The sequence below is a fragment of the Saccopteryx bilineata genome, chromosome 3, assembly GCF_036850765.1.
Source record: "Saccopteryx bilineata isolate mSacBil1 chromosome 3, mSacBil1_pri_phased_curated, whole genome shotgun sequence".
Classification (NCBI taxonomy): Eukaryota; Metazoa; Chordata; class Mammalia; order Chiroptera; family Emballonuridae; genus Saccopteryx; species Saccopteryx bilineata.
The window spans coordinates 84,615,867-84,631,758 of record NC_089492.1 but is presented as its reverse complement, the minus strand read 5'-3'; the positions used below and the strand labels follow the sequence as shown (position 1 = coordinate 84,631,758).

General features: G+C 49.2%; 1 protein-coding gene and 1 non-coding gene across 2 annotated transcripts in view; one reads left to right on the top strand and one right to left on the bottom strand.

Moving 5' to 3' along the window:
- Positions 1-448: 448 nt before the first annotated feature.
- KIF3C (kinesin family member 3C) overlaps positions 449-15,892 on the top strand; it is a 45,018-nt gene continuing 29,574 nt past the window's right edge. The window contains exon 1 of the mRNA XM_066266665.1: positions 449-2,759. Within this exon, the coding sequence (XP_066122762.1) occupies positions 1,224-2,759 (1,536 nt within the window). The 5' untranslated portion in view covers positions 449-1,223. The remainder of the gene's footprint in view (positions 2,760-15,892) is intronic.
- LOC136332855 (small nucleolar RNA SNORA8) lies at positions 13,267-13,404 on the bottom strand. The gene has a single exon (XR_010730983.1). It is a non-coding gene; the product is annotated as a small nucleolar RNA SNORA8 (small nucleolar RNA).

Here is a 15,892-nt window from a genome sequence, read left to right as displayed (position 1 = left end):
CGGAAAGGAGGTGAGGAGAAATCAGGATGGAAGGTGGTTGCAGTAGAAAGAAGAGAAAGGCAGAAGTAAACCAGGATAAGGAGAGGAAAGGATTAGGAATTAGGGTACCGGAGACACACTGAAGGGGAGGGGTGACATGTACCTGTCTTGACAGAAAGGTAGGAGCATTGGAGAGACGGAGGATGGTGGCTGTGGAAGGAACAAGTATGGGTAGTGGATCACCCCCTTAACCCCACCAGGTAGGCTAAAACCTCAGCAGTCACTCCGGGGTTTGCATGCCAGAGAGGGAGGGGCCTCCCACACTAAAGAAGGCAACCGCAACCTGCCAGATCCGGGTTAACAAAGGCGGGACTACAACTCCCAGCATGCTCAGTCCCAGTGGGGTGACCGCGGGCGGTAGCTGTGCTGCACCCGCCCCGTGGGCGCAGGACCTGAGTCGGCACTGGAGTCTGTCATTCTGGAGGGGTCCGCGGGGTGCGGGTCGGCGATGCACCGCTGTTCCCAGCGCACTGGTGGTGCGGGGCTCACGTCTCCCGCCGCGTGGCCCCGCCCCTTGCCCCACCCCAGCTGGGCTGCTTAGCTGGGGCCGCAGCGCAGCGGCAACATCACTCTCGCTGCCGCTGCTCCGCCCCATCCCCTTCTGTTTTTCTCTCATTCTCCGGTGGCGGCGGGGAAGGCGGAGGCAGAAACGGCAGCAGCAGCGCTGACTGCAATGAATGATCCTCCAGCTGGGGGAGAGGACTCCAGGTGAGCCTCTGCCCTCAGGAGGGTCGAAACCCCGGGCCGCCCAGGACCTGCAGCCCCGGTCATGGATCCCTAGAAGAGGAGGAGGAGGCGGAGAAGACCGCTCTGCCGCCCACCCCCATCCCATTTTCCTCTTCTTTTATCTCATTGTTGCCGTAGCTGTTTACGGCTGGGCTCCTCTGCCCCAGCATGGGGCAGGCTCTGGGCACTGCCGTTCGGCCGGCACGGCTCCCGCGGCTGCCCGGGGATTCTGCATAATTCTCCCTGCCCAGCGGGTGCAGCGAGGACCAGAGAGCGGAGGAGGCCCGGACTGCAGCAGCGGCGGGGCCACCTCCCAGCATCCCCACCCTAGGAGGCTGCATGAGGATTGAACAGCGGCGCTTGGAGGCTGGACTGGCCCCGCTGATTCCTACCTAAGGAGGACCGCAGGACCGCCCAGTCTACGGAGGGGGCCATAGGGCAGGAAGGACAGGAGCAAGATGGCCAGTAAAACCAAAGCCAGTGAGGCCCTAAAAGTGGTGGCCCGGTGCCGCCCCCTCAGCCGGAAGGAGGAGGCTGCTGGTCACGAGCAAATACTGACCATGGACGTGAAACTGGGCCAGGTGACCCTGCGGAACCCCCGTGCTGCCCTGGGTGAGCTGCCCAAGACGTTCACCTTTGATGCCGTGTATGATGCCAGCTCCAAGCAGGCAGACTTGTATGATGAAACTGTGAGGCCCCTGGTAGACTCGGTGCTTCAGGGTTTCAATGGCACAGTATTTGCCTATGGCCAGACAGGCACTGGCAAGACCTACACCATGCAAGGGACCTGGGTGGAGCCCGAGCTGCGTGGGGTCATCCCTAATGCCTTTGAGCACATCTTCACCCACATTTCACGCTCTCAGAACCAGCAGTACCTGGTCCGGGCCTCCTACCTGGAGATCTACCAGGAGGAGATTCGAGACCTGCTCTCCAAGGAGCCTGGCAAGAGACTGGAGCTGAAGGAGAACCCGGAGACAGGTGTCTACATCAAGGATCTCTCCTCTTTTGTTACCAAGAATGTCAAGGAGATCGAGCATGTGATGAACCTGGGGAACCAGACCCGGGCAGTGGGCAGCACACACATGAATGAGGTCAGCTCCCGCTCCCACGCCATCTTCGTTATCACTGTGGAGTGCAGTGAGCGTGGCTCAGATGGCCAGGACCACATCCGTGTGGGCAAGCTCAACCTAGTGGACCTGGCTGGTAGTGAGAGGCAGAATAAGGCTGGTCCCAACACAGCTGGAGGGGCTGCCACACAGTCCACAGGGAGTGGCAGCGGTGGAGGGAGTGGTGGTAGTGGAGAGAGGCCTAAGGAAGCCTCCAAAATCAACCTCTCGCTGTCTGCCCTGGGCAACGTGATCGCTGCTCTGGCAGGCAACAGGAGCACCCATATTCCCTACCGGGACTCCAAGCTGACCCGGCTGCTCCAGGACTCTCTCGGGGGGAATGCCAAGACCATTATGGTGGCCACACTGGGGCCAGCTTCTCACAGCTATGATGAAAGTCTCTCTACCCTGCGCTTTGCCAACCGGGCCAAAAACATTAAGAACAAGCCACGGGTGAATGAGGACCCTAAGGACACACTGCTGCGGGAATTCCAGGAGGAGATCGCTCGCCTGAAGGCCCAGCTGGAGAAGAAGGGGATGCTGGGGAAGCGGCTCCGGAGGAAGAGCAGCCGCAGGAAGAAGGCCATTTCAGCCCCAGCCGGGTACCCTGAGGGGTCAGTGATTGAGGCCTGGGTGGCTGAAGAAGAGGATGATAACAACAACAACCACCACCCGCCCCAGCACATCCTGGAGTCGGCCTTGGACAAGAACATGGAGAATTACCTGGAGGAGCAGAAGGAGCGGCTGGAGGAGGAGAAGGCGGCCATCCAGGATGACCGCAGCCTGGTGAGCGAGGAGAAGCTGAAGCTACTGGAGGAGAAGGAGAAGATGCTGGAAGACCTGCGGCATGAGCAGCAGGCCACAGAGCTGCTCGCAGCCAAGTACAAGGTAAGGGAGGAAGCAGGGGCGTTCAGAGGTCCCCAGAGGGATCGGGCTGGTAGGCTCTTCTTTGTGGGGGTGAGCTGTCCTGAAGCAAAGTGTCCTTTGCCAGCACTGTATACTGCCTCCTGCCACATGCCCCTCTGGAAAAATCAGGCAATTCCAGGCTAGCCTCCCAGGAGCACCTAAGAGGCTAGCTGGACACACACACACGCACACGGCAAAGCAGGCAGGCAGTTTCTCAAGCCAATGAGTTTCAGCTGCTCTAACCTGCTACATGTCAGTCTCTGCTGGTGGCCCCTATTGTCGGTCAGGTCCATAGGAATGCCAGGTAGGCCCTCAGCCTCAGTTTGTTGTGAGTTCACACTCTGGGATAGCCTCCTCACCTGTGACCTCTTCCCTCTGCAGCACCTTCAGACCTTACTCTGTTTAACAATATCTGGCATTTGGATAGCACTTCACAGTTTATAAAATACCCCATGTACATGACCTCATTTGATGCTTACAGTAGCTGTCTGTGGAACTGGTTAATAAATCCCCATTTTACAGGTGAGGAACTGAGGCTCAGAGAAGCAATATGACCAAGGTATCATTATCCTACGAAGTGGTGGAGCCGAGCGGGAACCCTTGGGTCTCATATTCTTTTAGGTGGCAGTATGAATGGATTCTGCTCCCTGTGAATGAGGTCCACTGGACCCATGCGGTCCCATCACATGGTATCATTTAGAAGGAGATTTGGAGGATCACGCAGAGGGTGGAGAGAACACTGGGCTCTACACTGGAGACCTGGAGCCTGGGCCTAGCTATTGTACAGCTCATTGAGACACCTTGAATAAGTGCCTTCCTCTTTGCCTCATGCCTCAGTTTCTCTGTTTGTAAAACACAGGGTGGGCCTGGGTGATTTCTGAGGCTCTTCCAACCTGATAATCTGTATTAATCTGAGAAGCAAACCAACTGGCCTCAAACCAAGGCCTTGTCCCGGTAAGAGCCAATTCCCCATTACCCTGGGAGCTACCAGGCCTCAGTGTCCATGAGGAGCTATTCTCTCCCCGTCAGAGCTTCTAGGCCTTAGGTCGGGGCTAAGCTACAGGACCCTACCTGGCCAGTCACAGTCGTGCTAAATTTTAGTGCTGCAGATGCCATAACTCAATGTTCCTGGCATTTTGGGGGTCCCTGGAGCCCTCAACACTGGAGCTTGGAGCTGGTCACTTCCTGGGGAGGGCAAAGCATTGCTTTCTTGTTCCTTCTCAGGAGGGTAGGTTAGGAGCAGGAAAACCCAGCCTGGAAAGGGAGAGCTATAGCCCTGGAAGGGTGACAGATGAGCCGGATGCCATTGTCTGGGTAATGGGGATGTGCTGGGGCTCCAAGGGCTCTACCCTTGCACATTTAGTATTTAATTCATCTCTATGAGCTCAGCAAGGGTTATGCTGAGTTGCTCCCTCAAAGAAAGGATCAGAGGCCTGGCACATTTGGTGCCATCCTGGGAGAAGCAGGATGTTAAGGGAGGACAGTTAGACTCGGCTCTCCCTGGGAGGAAGGGAATCCAGGCAGCCTGGTACTTTCCACTGGGAAATTTTACATGGGCAGTCTGTCATTGGTTTCACTACCAAGAGCACCCCCTCTGCCACACTCCTTGCTCCCCTTCCCACCTCCCAGCGCCCATCTTTAAGGCTGGGAGGCAGCTGAGGCCCAGAGAGTACAGAAGCACACTTCAGTCCTGAGGAAATGAGGAGAGGGGATGGAGCAAAGATTCAAGGGGTTTCTCCCACTGATGGTGACTGACTGGCTCCCTCAATAAGATTCTTGGGTCTAAGGCAATGTGGGGCACAGGTAATAGGACAGTCAAGAGAGCAGGACGGCTTATGCCAGAATTCTAGCAGCAGAGCCAGAGCCCTCAGCACTCCATCTTAGGCTGCAGGGGCCTTGGAAAACCGAGTCCGGGAAGGACTTGCCCAGGGCCGCATGGGTGATTTCAGGAGAGCTCTGTATTTGGCCCAGCCTCTTTCCGTTGTGTCACAGTCCTGATGTGACTTACACTACTTGATAATCAGAGGAATTCATTTTTATATAACACTTTGACACCTTCATCTCTTATAATGCTCCCAGAGACCCCAATAGATGAGTATTATTTCCATTTGACAGTTAATGGAAACCGAGGCCAGGGAGATTGAGTGATAGTTTGGTGATTCCAGGCTGTTAAGAGGTGGAGCCAGACAGGATCTCAGGTTTTCTGATTTCCTCAGATCTGTGTTCTTTCTAAGTCATCACAGAACCCTCCATGTTTGCTTACTATGTGGCTCAGGGCAAAAGCTTTTGCCTCTCTAGGCCTCCAGTTTCCATTCGCCTAATGAGGGGAAGTCTGACATAGCTCTCTGGGGAGTGGGTGAAATGGTCATTGTGTGCCAGGCTTTCAGATATAAGCAAAGGGGGAGGGGAGCCTGGGAAATTCCAAGAGGGGAATGATACCATATCCTGTGACTTCTCGTCAGGCCCAGCCCAGGACAGACAGCAGCAAGCAAGCCGACTTGGAGCCGAGGCAGAGGATCTCTTTATAGCCCCTATGTTGGATATTTCTATGGAGGAAACAATTTAAGGGCTCTTGAGGGATCCACAGGGTAAAGAGGGGAGGAACACATTAGAGATAATCCCAGGCCTGCCTATTTCACAGGGTTGCACTAAAGACTAAATGAGATCATTACTGTGAGGGCATTTGAAATATGTTGAAAGCACCAAATAAATGGAGGGCATTAGTAGCCATGGGTGGCTTCTGTCTGCCAAGCAGGGGTCCAGTGATCTCCAGTACTGACATCTTTGTTGTTAGCTTAACTCCTTCCTTCCTCTGCTGTCCCCGCTGCCTTGCCAGAACCCTGCAGCCCTGGAAGCAGAGCCAGGAAAGAAAAAGAGTGAGGAGACCAGAGGAGAGACCAGGTCAGAAGGCGAGAATTTGGGTCCCTCCTGGAAATGGGTTGAGCTTTTGCTCCCCATCTACAACACACTCTGGTTCTCACTTTCTGAGTGACGGCATCAACTCCCCTTCTCGCCTCCCCCATTCCCTTCTTCCAGTTCACACTACCCTCTGGGGGCAGCTAAGCGGTAGCTGATGCGACCCAGTGCCCTCATTCACTCTCTGACTCATCTAACTGTCTGTCTCGCCTGCTTTTCCTGCCTGCCACCTCCGGGCTCCCTGTTCTCTTTGTTCTCCCCTCACTGTGTACATCCACCATGCCTGTCTCCTTAGAATCCCCTTTCATCTCTCCTTTCATGTTTACCGTGGGCCTGAGGGGAGGGGGTGTTAGGGTGTGCAAATGAGTGAGGGTTTATGATTCTGATCAGTGTCCCATTTACCATCAGTCATTAACCATCAGTGCATATATATATATATATATATATATATATATATATACACACACACACACAAGGAGCTGGATAGCCTACTAGGCCTGTGAGGGAGAGGAGTAGGTCAAGTCCCAGACAGACCCATAGTGAGGTTGGCTCTGCATAATGAGAACTCAGATGTTTTTGTGCACAGTGCACATACACACTGACGACTGGTGAATGCATGCAGATTGGTTGGGAGAAAGCCTACTTTACTTAAATTAACTGTGCAAGAACATTTTTAAAAATGACAATTTTAAACTTTCTTTTGTGAGGGATTGGACTAGATCAGGGGTCCCCAAACTTTTTACAGAGGGGGCCAGTTCACTGTCCCTCAGACCGTTGGAGGGCCGGACTATAAAAAAAACTATGAACAAATCCCTATGCACACTGCACATATCTTATTTTAAAGTAAAAAAACAAAATGGGAACAAATACAGTATTTAAAATAAAGAACAAGTAAATTTAAATCAACAAACTGACCAGTATTTCAATGGGAACTATGCTCCTCTCACTGACCACCAATGAAAGAAGTGCCCCTTCTGGAAGTGCAGCGGGGGCCGGATAAATGGCCTCAGGGGGCCGCATGTGGCCCGTGGGCCGTAGTTTGGGGACCCCTGGACTAGATGATGTCTAATACTTTGATTCTAGATACTTCATGGGAAAGGAAGGTATTTGGGGGAGGCAAGGACTACAGATGATACAAAATGCAGGCTTGAACTGAAGAGAATGGAAGAGGTAGACACAACAACACTGCTTATTGATCCCCAAGTAAGGAGGTCTGGAGGCAGAAGAGCAGGGTGGTGTGTTGGCTAGAGCCCAGCTCTCTTTGTGGTGGGTATAGAAAAGAGACCCTGAAGCCCCAGAAGTCAGAAGGGTGAGGTCACTGCAGGGACCACAAACTGCATTGACTTTGCAGTGGTGGATCCTTCTTCCTCCCACCTCTCAGCATTGGAATTAACCATAAATGGATAAGTAAGAGAGGGAGTTTTAAACCTGAGAAACAACAGTAATAGCAATAGTAACCCCACTTACCTAACACTTGCTAGGTGCCAAGCACTATACAATATTATATACAAGTTGTCTCATTTAATTCCCACAAGCACCTTCCAAGAAAGGTCTTGTTACTATTTCCATTTCATAGATGAGAAAATTGACACCCATTAAGGTTCAGTAACTTGTCCAAGGCCTCATAATTTGTATAGGGTATGTGTCATTGAGCCCAGGATGGTTTTTTTTTTTTTTTTTGTTTTGTTTTTTTGTTTTTTCCTGAAGCTGGAAACGGGGAGAGACAGTCAGACAGACTCCCGCATGCGCCCGACCGGGATCCACCCGGCACGCCCACCAGGGGCGATGCTCTGCCCACCAGGGGGCGTCGCTCTGCTGTGACCAGAGCCACTCTAGCACCTGGGGCAGAGGCCAAGGAGCCATCCCCAGCGCCCGGGCCATCTTTGCTCCAATGGAGCCTTGGCTCCGGGAGGGGAAGAGAGAGACAGAGAGGAAGGAGGGGGGGTGGAGAAGCAAATGGGCGCTTCTCCTATGTGCCCTGGCCGGGAATCGAACCCGGGTCCCCCGCACACCAAGCTGACGCTCTGCCACTGAGCCAATCGGCCAGGGCCGAGCCCAGGGTGGTTTGACACAAAATTTGATCCTCTTGCGCTTAAAGAATTAGGAATATCAGGTTGGGAATGGTTGCTGGGAAGGTGGTGGAAAATGACAGGAGCTGGTGCAGACATGTTGAATTTGAGCTGAAAAAATCCAGTGGGCAGCTGACAATATATCAGTGGAGTTTAGGAGCAAACACAAGACTGGAAGAGGAGATCGGGGTCTCATCTTTTTTTTTTTTTACAGAGACAGAGAGAGAGTCAGAGAGAAGGATAGATAGGGACAGACAGACAGGAACAGAGAGAGATGAGAAGTATCAATCATCAGTTTTTCATTGTGACACCTTAGTTGTTCATTAATTGCTCTCTCATATGTGCCCTTACCATGGGCCTTCAGCAGACCAAGTAACCCCTTGCTCGAGCCAGCGACCCTGGGTCCAAGCTGGTGAGCTTTGCTCAAACCAGATGAGCCCGCGCTCAAGCTGGCGACCTCGGGGGCCTCGAACCTGGGTCCTCTGCATCCCAGTCCAATGCTCTATCCACTGCACCAGGCTTAGGGGCTCATCTTTAGAAGAAGAGGGCCCAAATGAAATCTCTGTTCTTGACATTTTCTCCCTCTATTTAAGTGACTACCAAATTGAGGTCTCCTGCTCTGGTCTCTCTGCTGACCTTATTTTGTAGAGTGCTATATTCAGAGCACAGGCATCAGAGGCAGGCAGGCCTGGTTTTAGTGACTTGCTAGTTCTGAGACCTCAGTTTCTTCATCTATAGAATGAGATAATACTAAGGCCTATGTCATGGCATTCTTGAGAGCATTAAATGAGATACTTGGTGTCAAAGCACTTTGCATAGTTCCTGGGATGTAAGTGTTCAGTAAGTAATAACTGCTTATTAGTGTTATTTCTAACTTCCTAATGGGTGTTTTCTCTTGGCCACCTTCCTCATATGTCAACACATCATATCTTAGCCTGGCATTCAAAGCCTGTCAGAGTCTGACTGCAATATGTTTCTTCAATCTTCCTGCTTGAGCAAGCTACTCTAATAGGAGAACCTCACAGCCCTATCTTTTGAACTTAGCATGTGCTCCACTGCCCTTCTGCTGATGGTACTGTTTTTGTATACTTGTTGCTCCTGGTAATCAGGGAATTGGGAGTACATTCAGCTCAATATAAAGAATGTTTTAACAGTTAGAATTGGGCTGTTTAAGAGTCAATGGGTGGCCCCGGTCCATTGCTCAGTGGATAGAGTGTTGGCCTGATGTATAGAAATTTCTATTCGATTCCTGGTGAGGCCATGCAGGAGAAGTGACCATTTGCTTCTTCCTCCCCTCCCTCTACCCTTTCTCTTCCTCGTCTCCTCCTGCAGCCAGTGGCTCAATTGGGTTGAGCGTGGCCCCAGGTGCTGAGATAGCTCCATTAGAGTGCATCAACCTCAGGTGCTAAAAATAGCTCAGTCATCAAGCATCAGCCCCAGATGGGGTTGCTAGGTGGATCCCTCTTGGGGCACATGTGGGAGTCTGCCTTACTATCTCCACTCTTCTAACCTAAAAAAAAGAAAAAAAAGTCAGTGGGCTCCCATCTCTGAAAGTATTTAAGGAGAATCTGAAGTGTTCTAAAGGGATTTGTACACCAGAAAAGCCTTTGAACTGGATGATCATCAAAGCTCCCTCCTCTTTTTTTTTAAAAGCTTTCACTTATTGATTTTACGGGGGGGGGGGGGGACGGACGGGACAGAGCAAGATGAGAAGTAGTTGCTTCACTCTATCTGTTCATTGGTTGCCAGGATTCAAACTGGCAACCTCAGCATTCCAGGTCAGCACTCTATCCACTGCACCACCACAGGCCAGGCACCTCCTCTTAATAGTCCTTAATTGTTAAGATCACATTTTCTAGAGTAAAACATAAGATGTTTTATCTTTTTGAAAGTTAAAATTAGAGGGTTTAAATTTTAATACATGAATTCAACTAATAATAAAAGATATATTTTCAGCCTTCTGTCATGGGCCAATTAGAGAAAGACAATGTAAAGAAGAGAAGAAAGAATAAAACAAAGGGAAAGAGAGGAAAGAAATAAAGGGGGATAATGAAGAGGAGTGAGAGAAATGGAGTCATAGAGTCAGGGAGAAAGGAGAGAGTTGGTAAAGGGGTACACAGTAAGGTCTCCGGGGAGAAGAAACCCCCCACTGGCAGAGAATGTACCATGAAGGAGAAAGTTAAATACTCCAGAGCGTGCCACTGCCCTGATCTTCTGTTTATTTATTTACTTAAACTTTAAAAAAAATTTTTTTTTTAAATATTTTTCTGAAGTGAGAAGGGTGGGGGAGGCTGACAGACAGACTCTCGCATGCGCCTGACTGGGATCCACCCGGCATGCCCACCAGGGGGGCAATGCTCTGCCCATCTGGGGTGTTGCTCTGTTGCAACCAGAGCCATTCTAGCGCCTGAGGCAGAGGCCATGGAGCCATCCTCAGCACCTGGGCCAACTTTGCTCCAGTGGAGCCTTGGCTGTCGGAGGGGAAGAGAGAGATAGAGAGAGAAGAGAGGAAGGACGGTGGAGAAGCAGATGGGCACTTCTCCTGTGTGCCCTGGCCGAGAATTGAACCTGGGACTTCCAAACGCTGGGCCAATGCTCTACTGCTGAGCCAACTGGCCAGAGCCTTAAAAAAATTTTTTTTTCCTTTAATTTGAGAGAAGCCTCAACTCATTTCATGGCTTCTCAGACATGCCCTGACTGGGGGTGGAACCCACAACCTCTGGTGCACCGAGTCAACGCTTTATCCACTGAGCCACCTGGCCCAGGCAATTTTTTATTGATTGATTTTAGAGAGAGAGGAAGGGAGAGAGAGGGAGAGAGAGAGAAAAAAAAAACATTGATTTTTTTTCCCCAGTTTTTTTTTTTTTTCTGAAGCTGTAAACGGGGAGGCAGTCAGACAGACTCCCGCATGTGCCCAACCGGGATCCACCCGGCACGCCCACCAGGGGGCAATGCTCTGCCCATCCAGGGCATCGCTCTGTTGCAACCAGAGCCACTCCAGCACCTGAGGCAGAGGCCATGGAGCCGTCCCTAGCGCCCGGGCCATCTTTGCTCCAATGGAGCCTTGGCTGCGGGAGGGGGAGAGAGAGAGAGAGGGGAAGGAGAGGGGGAGGGGTGGAGAAGCAGATGGGTGCTTCTCCTGTGTGCCCTGGCCGGGAATCAAACCCGGGACTTCCGCACGCCAGGCCAACGCTCTACCACTGAGCCAAGCGGCCAAGGCTTAGCATTTATTTTTTGCTCCACTTTATTCATGCATGCATTGGTTGATTCTTTTTTTTTTTTTTTTTTTTTTAAGCTTAGTTTTTTTATTTATTTATTCATTTTAGAGAGGAGAGGGAGAGACAGAGAGAGAGAGGAGAGACATAGAGAAGGGGGGAGGAACTGGAAGCATCAACTCCCATATGTGCCTTGACCAGGCAAGCCCAGGGTTTTGAACCGGCAACCTCAGCATTTCTAGGTCAATGCTTTATTCACTGCGCCACCACAGGTCAGGCTTGGTTGATTCTTGTATGTGCCCTGACTAGTGATCAAACCCTCAACCTTGGTGTACTGGGACAATACTCTAACCAACTGAGCTACTCGGCCAGGGCCTCCACTGCCCTGATCTTGATATTAGTCTCCAAATTGGACTGTATCCAAAGACTCCCCAATAATATACGGAGCATCTAATTTCCCAAAGCTGGTCTGGGTTCATCGGCTTGTCCGCAAGGATACTAACCCCATGCCAGACACTGAGGTTTAGGGGCTGGGTGATCAAGGGATTCTGTGTACCCCCACCCCATATGAGTCATCCATGATCTTTGAGAGAAGCCTCATGATAAGAAGTGACCAGTGCTGGGTCTTGCATCTCGGTCAAAGTCCGTGGCCTCTTGACATTGATGGAAGCGGTCAGTGACTTATACTTCTTCCTATCCCTGGAACTGCGATCAGTTAACAAATTTGTCATAAGCTGGGGGCATTTTGTAAAGATTAGACAAGCAGGTGGGATATAAAACTAATACATTTCCGTAGTTCTGGGCTTTAAGTTATATGGAGGCTCAACAGGCCATTTGGTCCAGTGTTGGGTTTCTCTTGATGTATATTGGCTGAAGGAGTGAGTGTATTATCATATTGTGTTTAGTCATTTTCAGTCCCCAGATAGCACAAGATCAGATGGAGTGACTGTGATAATGCTCTCAACTGTGCACTGAGGACTAGGAGACAGGTCCTGGGATTTGGCTAAGGAAGGGCACCCCTGCCAGCCTGCTGTGCCTGGCCAGCGTGTGGCACTTCTGAGAGCTGCTGAACCAGGTGGCCTGTCTGAGTGGATGAGAAAATGGTTTCTCGTGCCACAGATCCTTCAGCACTGTGGGCTGTGCAAGGCAGACCCCTGTACTCAGAGCTTATAGGGCCCACACTTGTAGTTTGGTGTATCTAGACTTTTTAATATACAAAGACATTTCTGGGCATTAACTCCTGGTCAGACTAAAGAGTTGCTTTCTAGTTGTCTCCCTTTCCTCCCAGATCTATTCAACAAAGGAGTGCCAGGCTCTGGGTTGAGTTGTTTCTATAGCACTAGGTAACTAAGGCTTTCTCCTTAAAGTGGGTCGGCAGAATAATAATAACAGCAGTAATAATGATAGTAGCTACCATTTCTTTTTTTTTCCACTTTTTTTTTTTTTTTTTTTGTGGGAGAGACAGAGAGAGTCAGAGAGAGGGACAGATAGGGACAGACAGACAGGAAGGGAGAGAGATGAGAAACATCAATTCTTCGTTGCAGTTCCTTAGTTGTTCATTGATTGATTTCTCATATGTGCCTTGACGGGAGGGGGGGGGACTACAGCTGACCGAGTGACCCTTGCTTGAGCCAGCAACCTTGGGCTCAAGCTGGTGAGCCTTGCTCAAACCAGATGAATTTGTGCTCAAGCTAGCAACCTGGGGGTCTTGAACCTGGGTCTTCCGCATCCCAGTCCGATGCTCTATCCACTGTGCCACTGCCTGGTCAGGTGGTAGCTATGGTCAGGCAGTAGCTACTATTTCTTTAGTGCACATTTAATGCCAGACACACTGCTCTGTTATGTGCATTGTTTTATTCAATCCTTATAATAGTACCAGAAAGTAGTACTATTTTAATCCCATATGACAAATGAGGGCACTGAGGCACATTAAGGAAGGAACAACCCACAGTCACGTGCCTAGGCAGTGTTTGGGCCAGAATATGAGCTTATGTCTGCCTGACTCGAAAAACCATGATCTTAACCTCCACATTGTAATACCAACTCAGAAAGGAAGGATTTATGCCAGATCCTTGACTAATAGGCCCCAGTGGGAGCTCTCCTCTGCTGAGATGCCTAATGCATTTCTCTCTTTCTTTATGATGCAAACCCCCGGCCTCTGACCTCAGTCTAGTGCCGTGCATTCCTATAATCAACAAATCTTTTTGCGTGCCCATGGCCCAGAACATAAATTAGTTGATATAGTTAAGTTTGTTTTTCTTTTTTTTTAATTGAATTTAATGTTTTTAATACCATACCAATAAAAATACCAGGTTTAACATGCACAAAACCAAGAAAACTGACGATGCCAGATACTGAATTTATATTGCACTGCCCTTTAAATGCTTAGCAGGAATAAACTACTGAATGCAGATACCATGTAGTGTAATAGTTAACTTTGTTTTTAAATAACAGCATCTAGAAAGAATTGTGAGACCTCACTAGTAGTGGTTATTTCTAAGGATCTCAATTTTAATTTTTTACTTCATACCTTTTTTTACTTTTACCTTTCTTTTTCTATAGCAAGTATATATTACTTTATTAATTAAACAAATACTAATCTAAATGTTTGTAAGTGAGGAAACATAATAATAAGTGTTAACACCTGATTGGAAGATTGGCTTAAAGGTAGTGAACAATTGAGGGAAATTTAGGGTTGATAATACTCAATGATACCCAGTTATTGATAATCCTATGACCTTGGACAAGTCAGTGCCTCTCCCAGGGACTTAAAAAATAACCAATAGATGTTTCTTTGCTTTCTACACCATTTGCTGATTCTCCTCGGAAGCTGTGGGTCAGAAGCCCAGGCTGAGATCCACCTGGAGATCCACCTGGATGCGGGGCAGTGAGGGCTGGAGGAAAGACAGAACATCATCTGGGCACTGGAGGCTATATGACCCAGGACGACCAATCTAAGCCCTCTAGACCAGGGGTCCCCAAACTTTTTACACAGGGGCCCAGTTCACCGTCCCTCAGACCATTGGAGGGCTGGACTACAAAAAAACTATGAACAAATCCCTATGCACACTGCACATATCTTATTTTAAAGTAAAAAAACAAAACGGGAAGAAATACAATATTTAAAATAACAAACAAGTAAATTTAAATCAACAAACTGACCAGTATTTCAATGGGAACTATGCTCCTCCACTGACCACCTATCAAAGAGGTGCCCCTTCCAGAAGTGCGGCGGGGGCCAGATAAATGGCCTCAGGGGGCCGCATGTGGCCCGCGGGCCGTAGTTTGGGGACCCCTGCTCTAGACCCTGTAAAATGCTTAGCCTGCACTTTATGCATGCGTCGGTGTCATTCAGTTCTGACATTGAAACATTCTCTTTTTTTCTTTTCTTTCTTTCTTTCTTTCTTTCTTTCTTTCTTTCTTTCTTTCTTTCTTTCTTTCTTTTTTTTTTTAGTGTGAGAGAGCAAACAGACAGGAACAGATGAGAAGGGAGAGAGATGTGAAGCATCAACTCATAGTTGTGGCAGTTTAGTTGTTTATTGATTGCTTTCTAATATATACCTTGACCAGGAGACTCCAGCTGAGCTGGTGATACCTTGCTCAAGCCAGCAACCTTTGGGTTCATTTCTATGATCCCATGCTAAAGCTAGTGACCTTGGGTTTCAAACCTGGGTCCTCAGCGTCCCAGGTTGATGTTCTAGTCACTGCACCACCACCTGGTCAGGCTGTTCTGACATTGTAGCATTCTGTTGTCTGGCTGGATTTGCACCCCTGGCACTGAAGAGAAACCCTCTAGAATACCACAACTAAGAGAGGGAATTAGAGGAGAAAGATGTAGGTCAAGATCAGAGCTGAGGTGCATGGTTTTCTCACTGATATAGATGGTTTGACTTTTTTCTTTGGCTCTTCTCCAAGGTGAGCTGAAGCGCTCTGGGTATTCATACCCTTCCTGTCTAGAATGAGGCTGGGTGGAGTAAAATCCAACTCAGCTCACTCTCCAGCCCGTATGTTTCCTGAACTCTTATTGTTCTCTCTTCTTTTTTTTTTTTTTTTAGTTTTTATTTATTTATTTATTTATTTTTTACAGAGACAGAGAGTGAGTCAGAGAGAGGGATAGACAGGGACAGACAGACAGGAACGGAGAGAGATGAAAAGCATCAATCATTAGTTTTTCATTGCGCTTGCAACACCTTAGTTGTTCATTGATTGCTTTCTCATATGTGCCTTGACCGTGGGCCTTCAGCAGACCGAGTAACCCCTTGCTGGAGCCAGCAACCTTGGGTTCAAGCTGGTGGGCTTTTGCTCAAACCAGATGAGCCTGCACTCAAGCTGGCAACCTCGGGGTCTCGAACCTGAGTCCTCTGCATCCTAATCCGACGCTGTATTCACTGCGCCACCACCTGGTCAGGCTGTTCTCTCTTCTTGATGAGAGAATTCCTAGCGTTTATTTTTTTTAATTTTTTTTAATTTATTTATTCATTTTATAGAGAAGAGGGAGAAACAGAGAGAGAGAAGGGGGGGAGAAGCTGGAAGCATCAACTCCCATATGTGCCTTGACCAGGCAAGCCCAGGGTTTCGAACTGGCGACCTCAGCATTTCCAGGTTGACTCTTTATCCACTGCGCCACCACAGGTCAGGCCAGAATTCCTAGCATTTAAAGACCAGTCATTGCCCTGGCCAGATAGCTCAGTTGGTTAGAGCATCGTCCCAAAGCACAGAGGTTGCTGGTTCGATCTCTGATCAGGGCACATACAGGAATAGATCAATGTTTCTGTCCCTCTCTACCTCCCTTCCTCTCTAAAATCAATAAATTAAAATAAAAAAATAAAAAAAGACCAATCATTGATGTTGTCTTTTGAGCCGTCCAAGGAGACTTAAGACAGGAAACTCAAACTTAGTCTCCCAATTTGTGTCC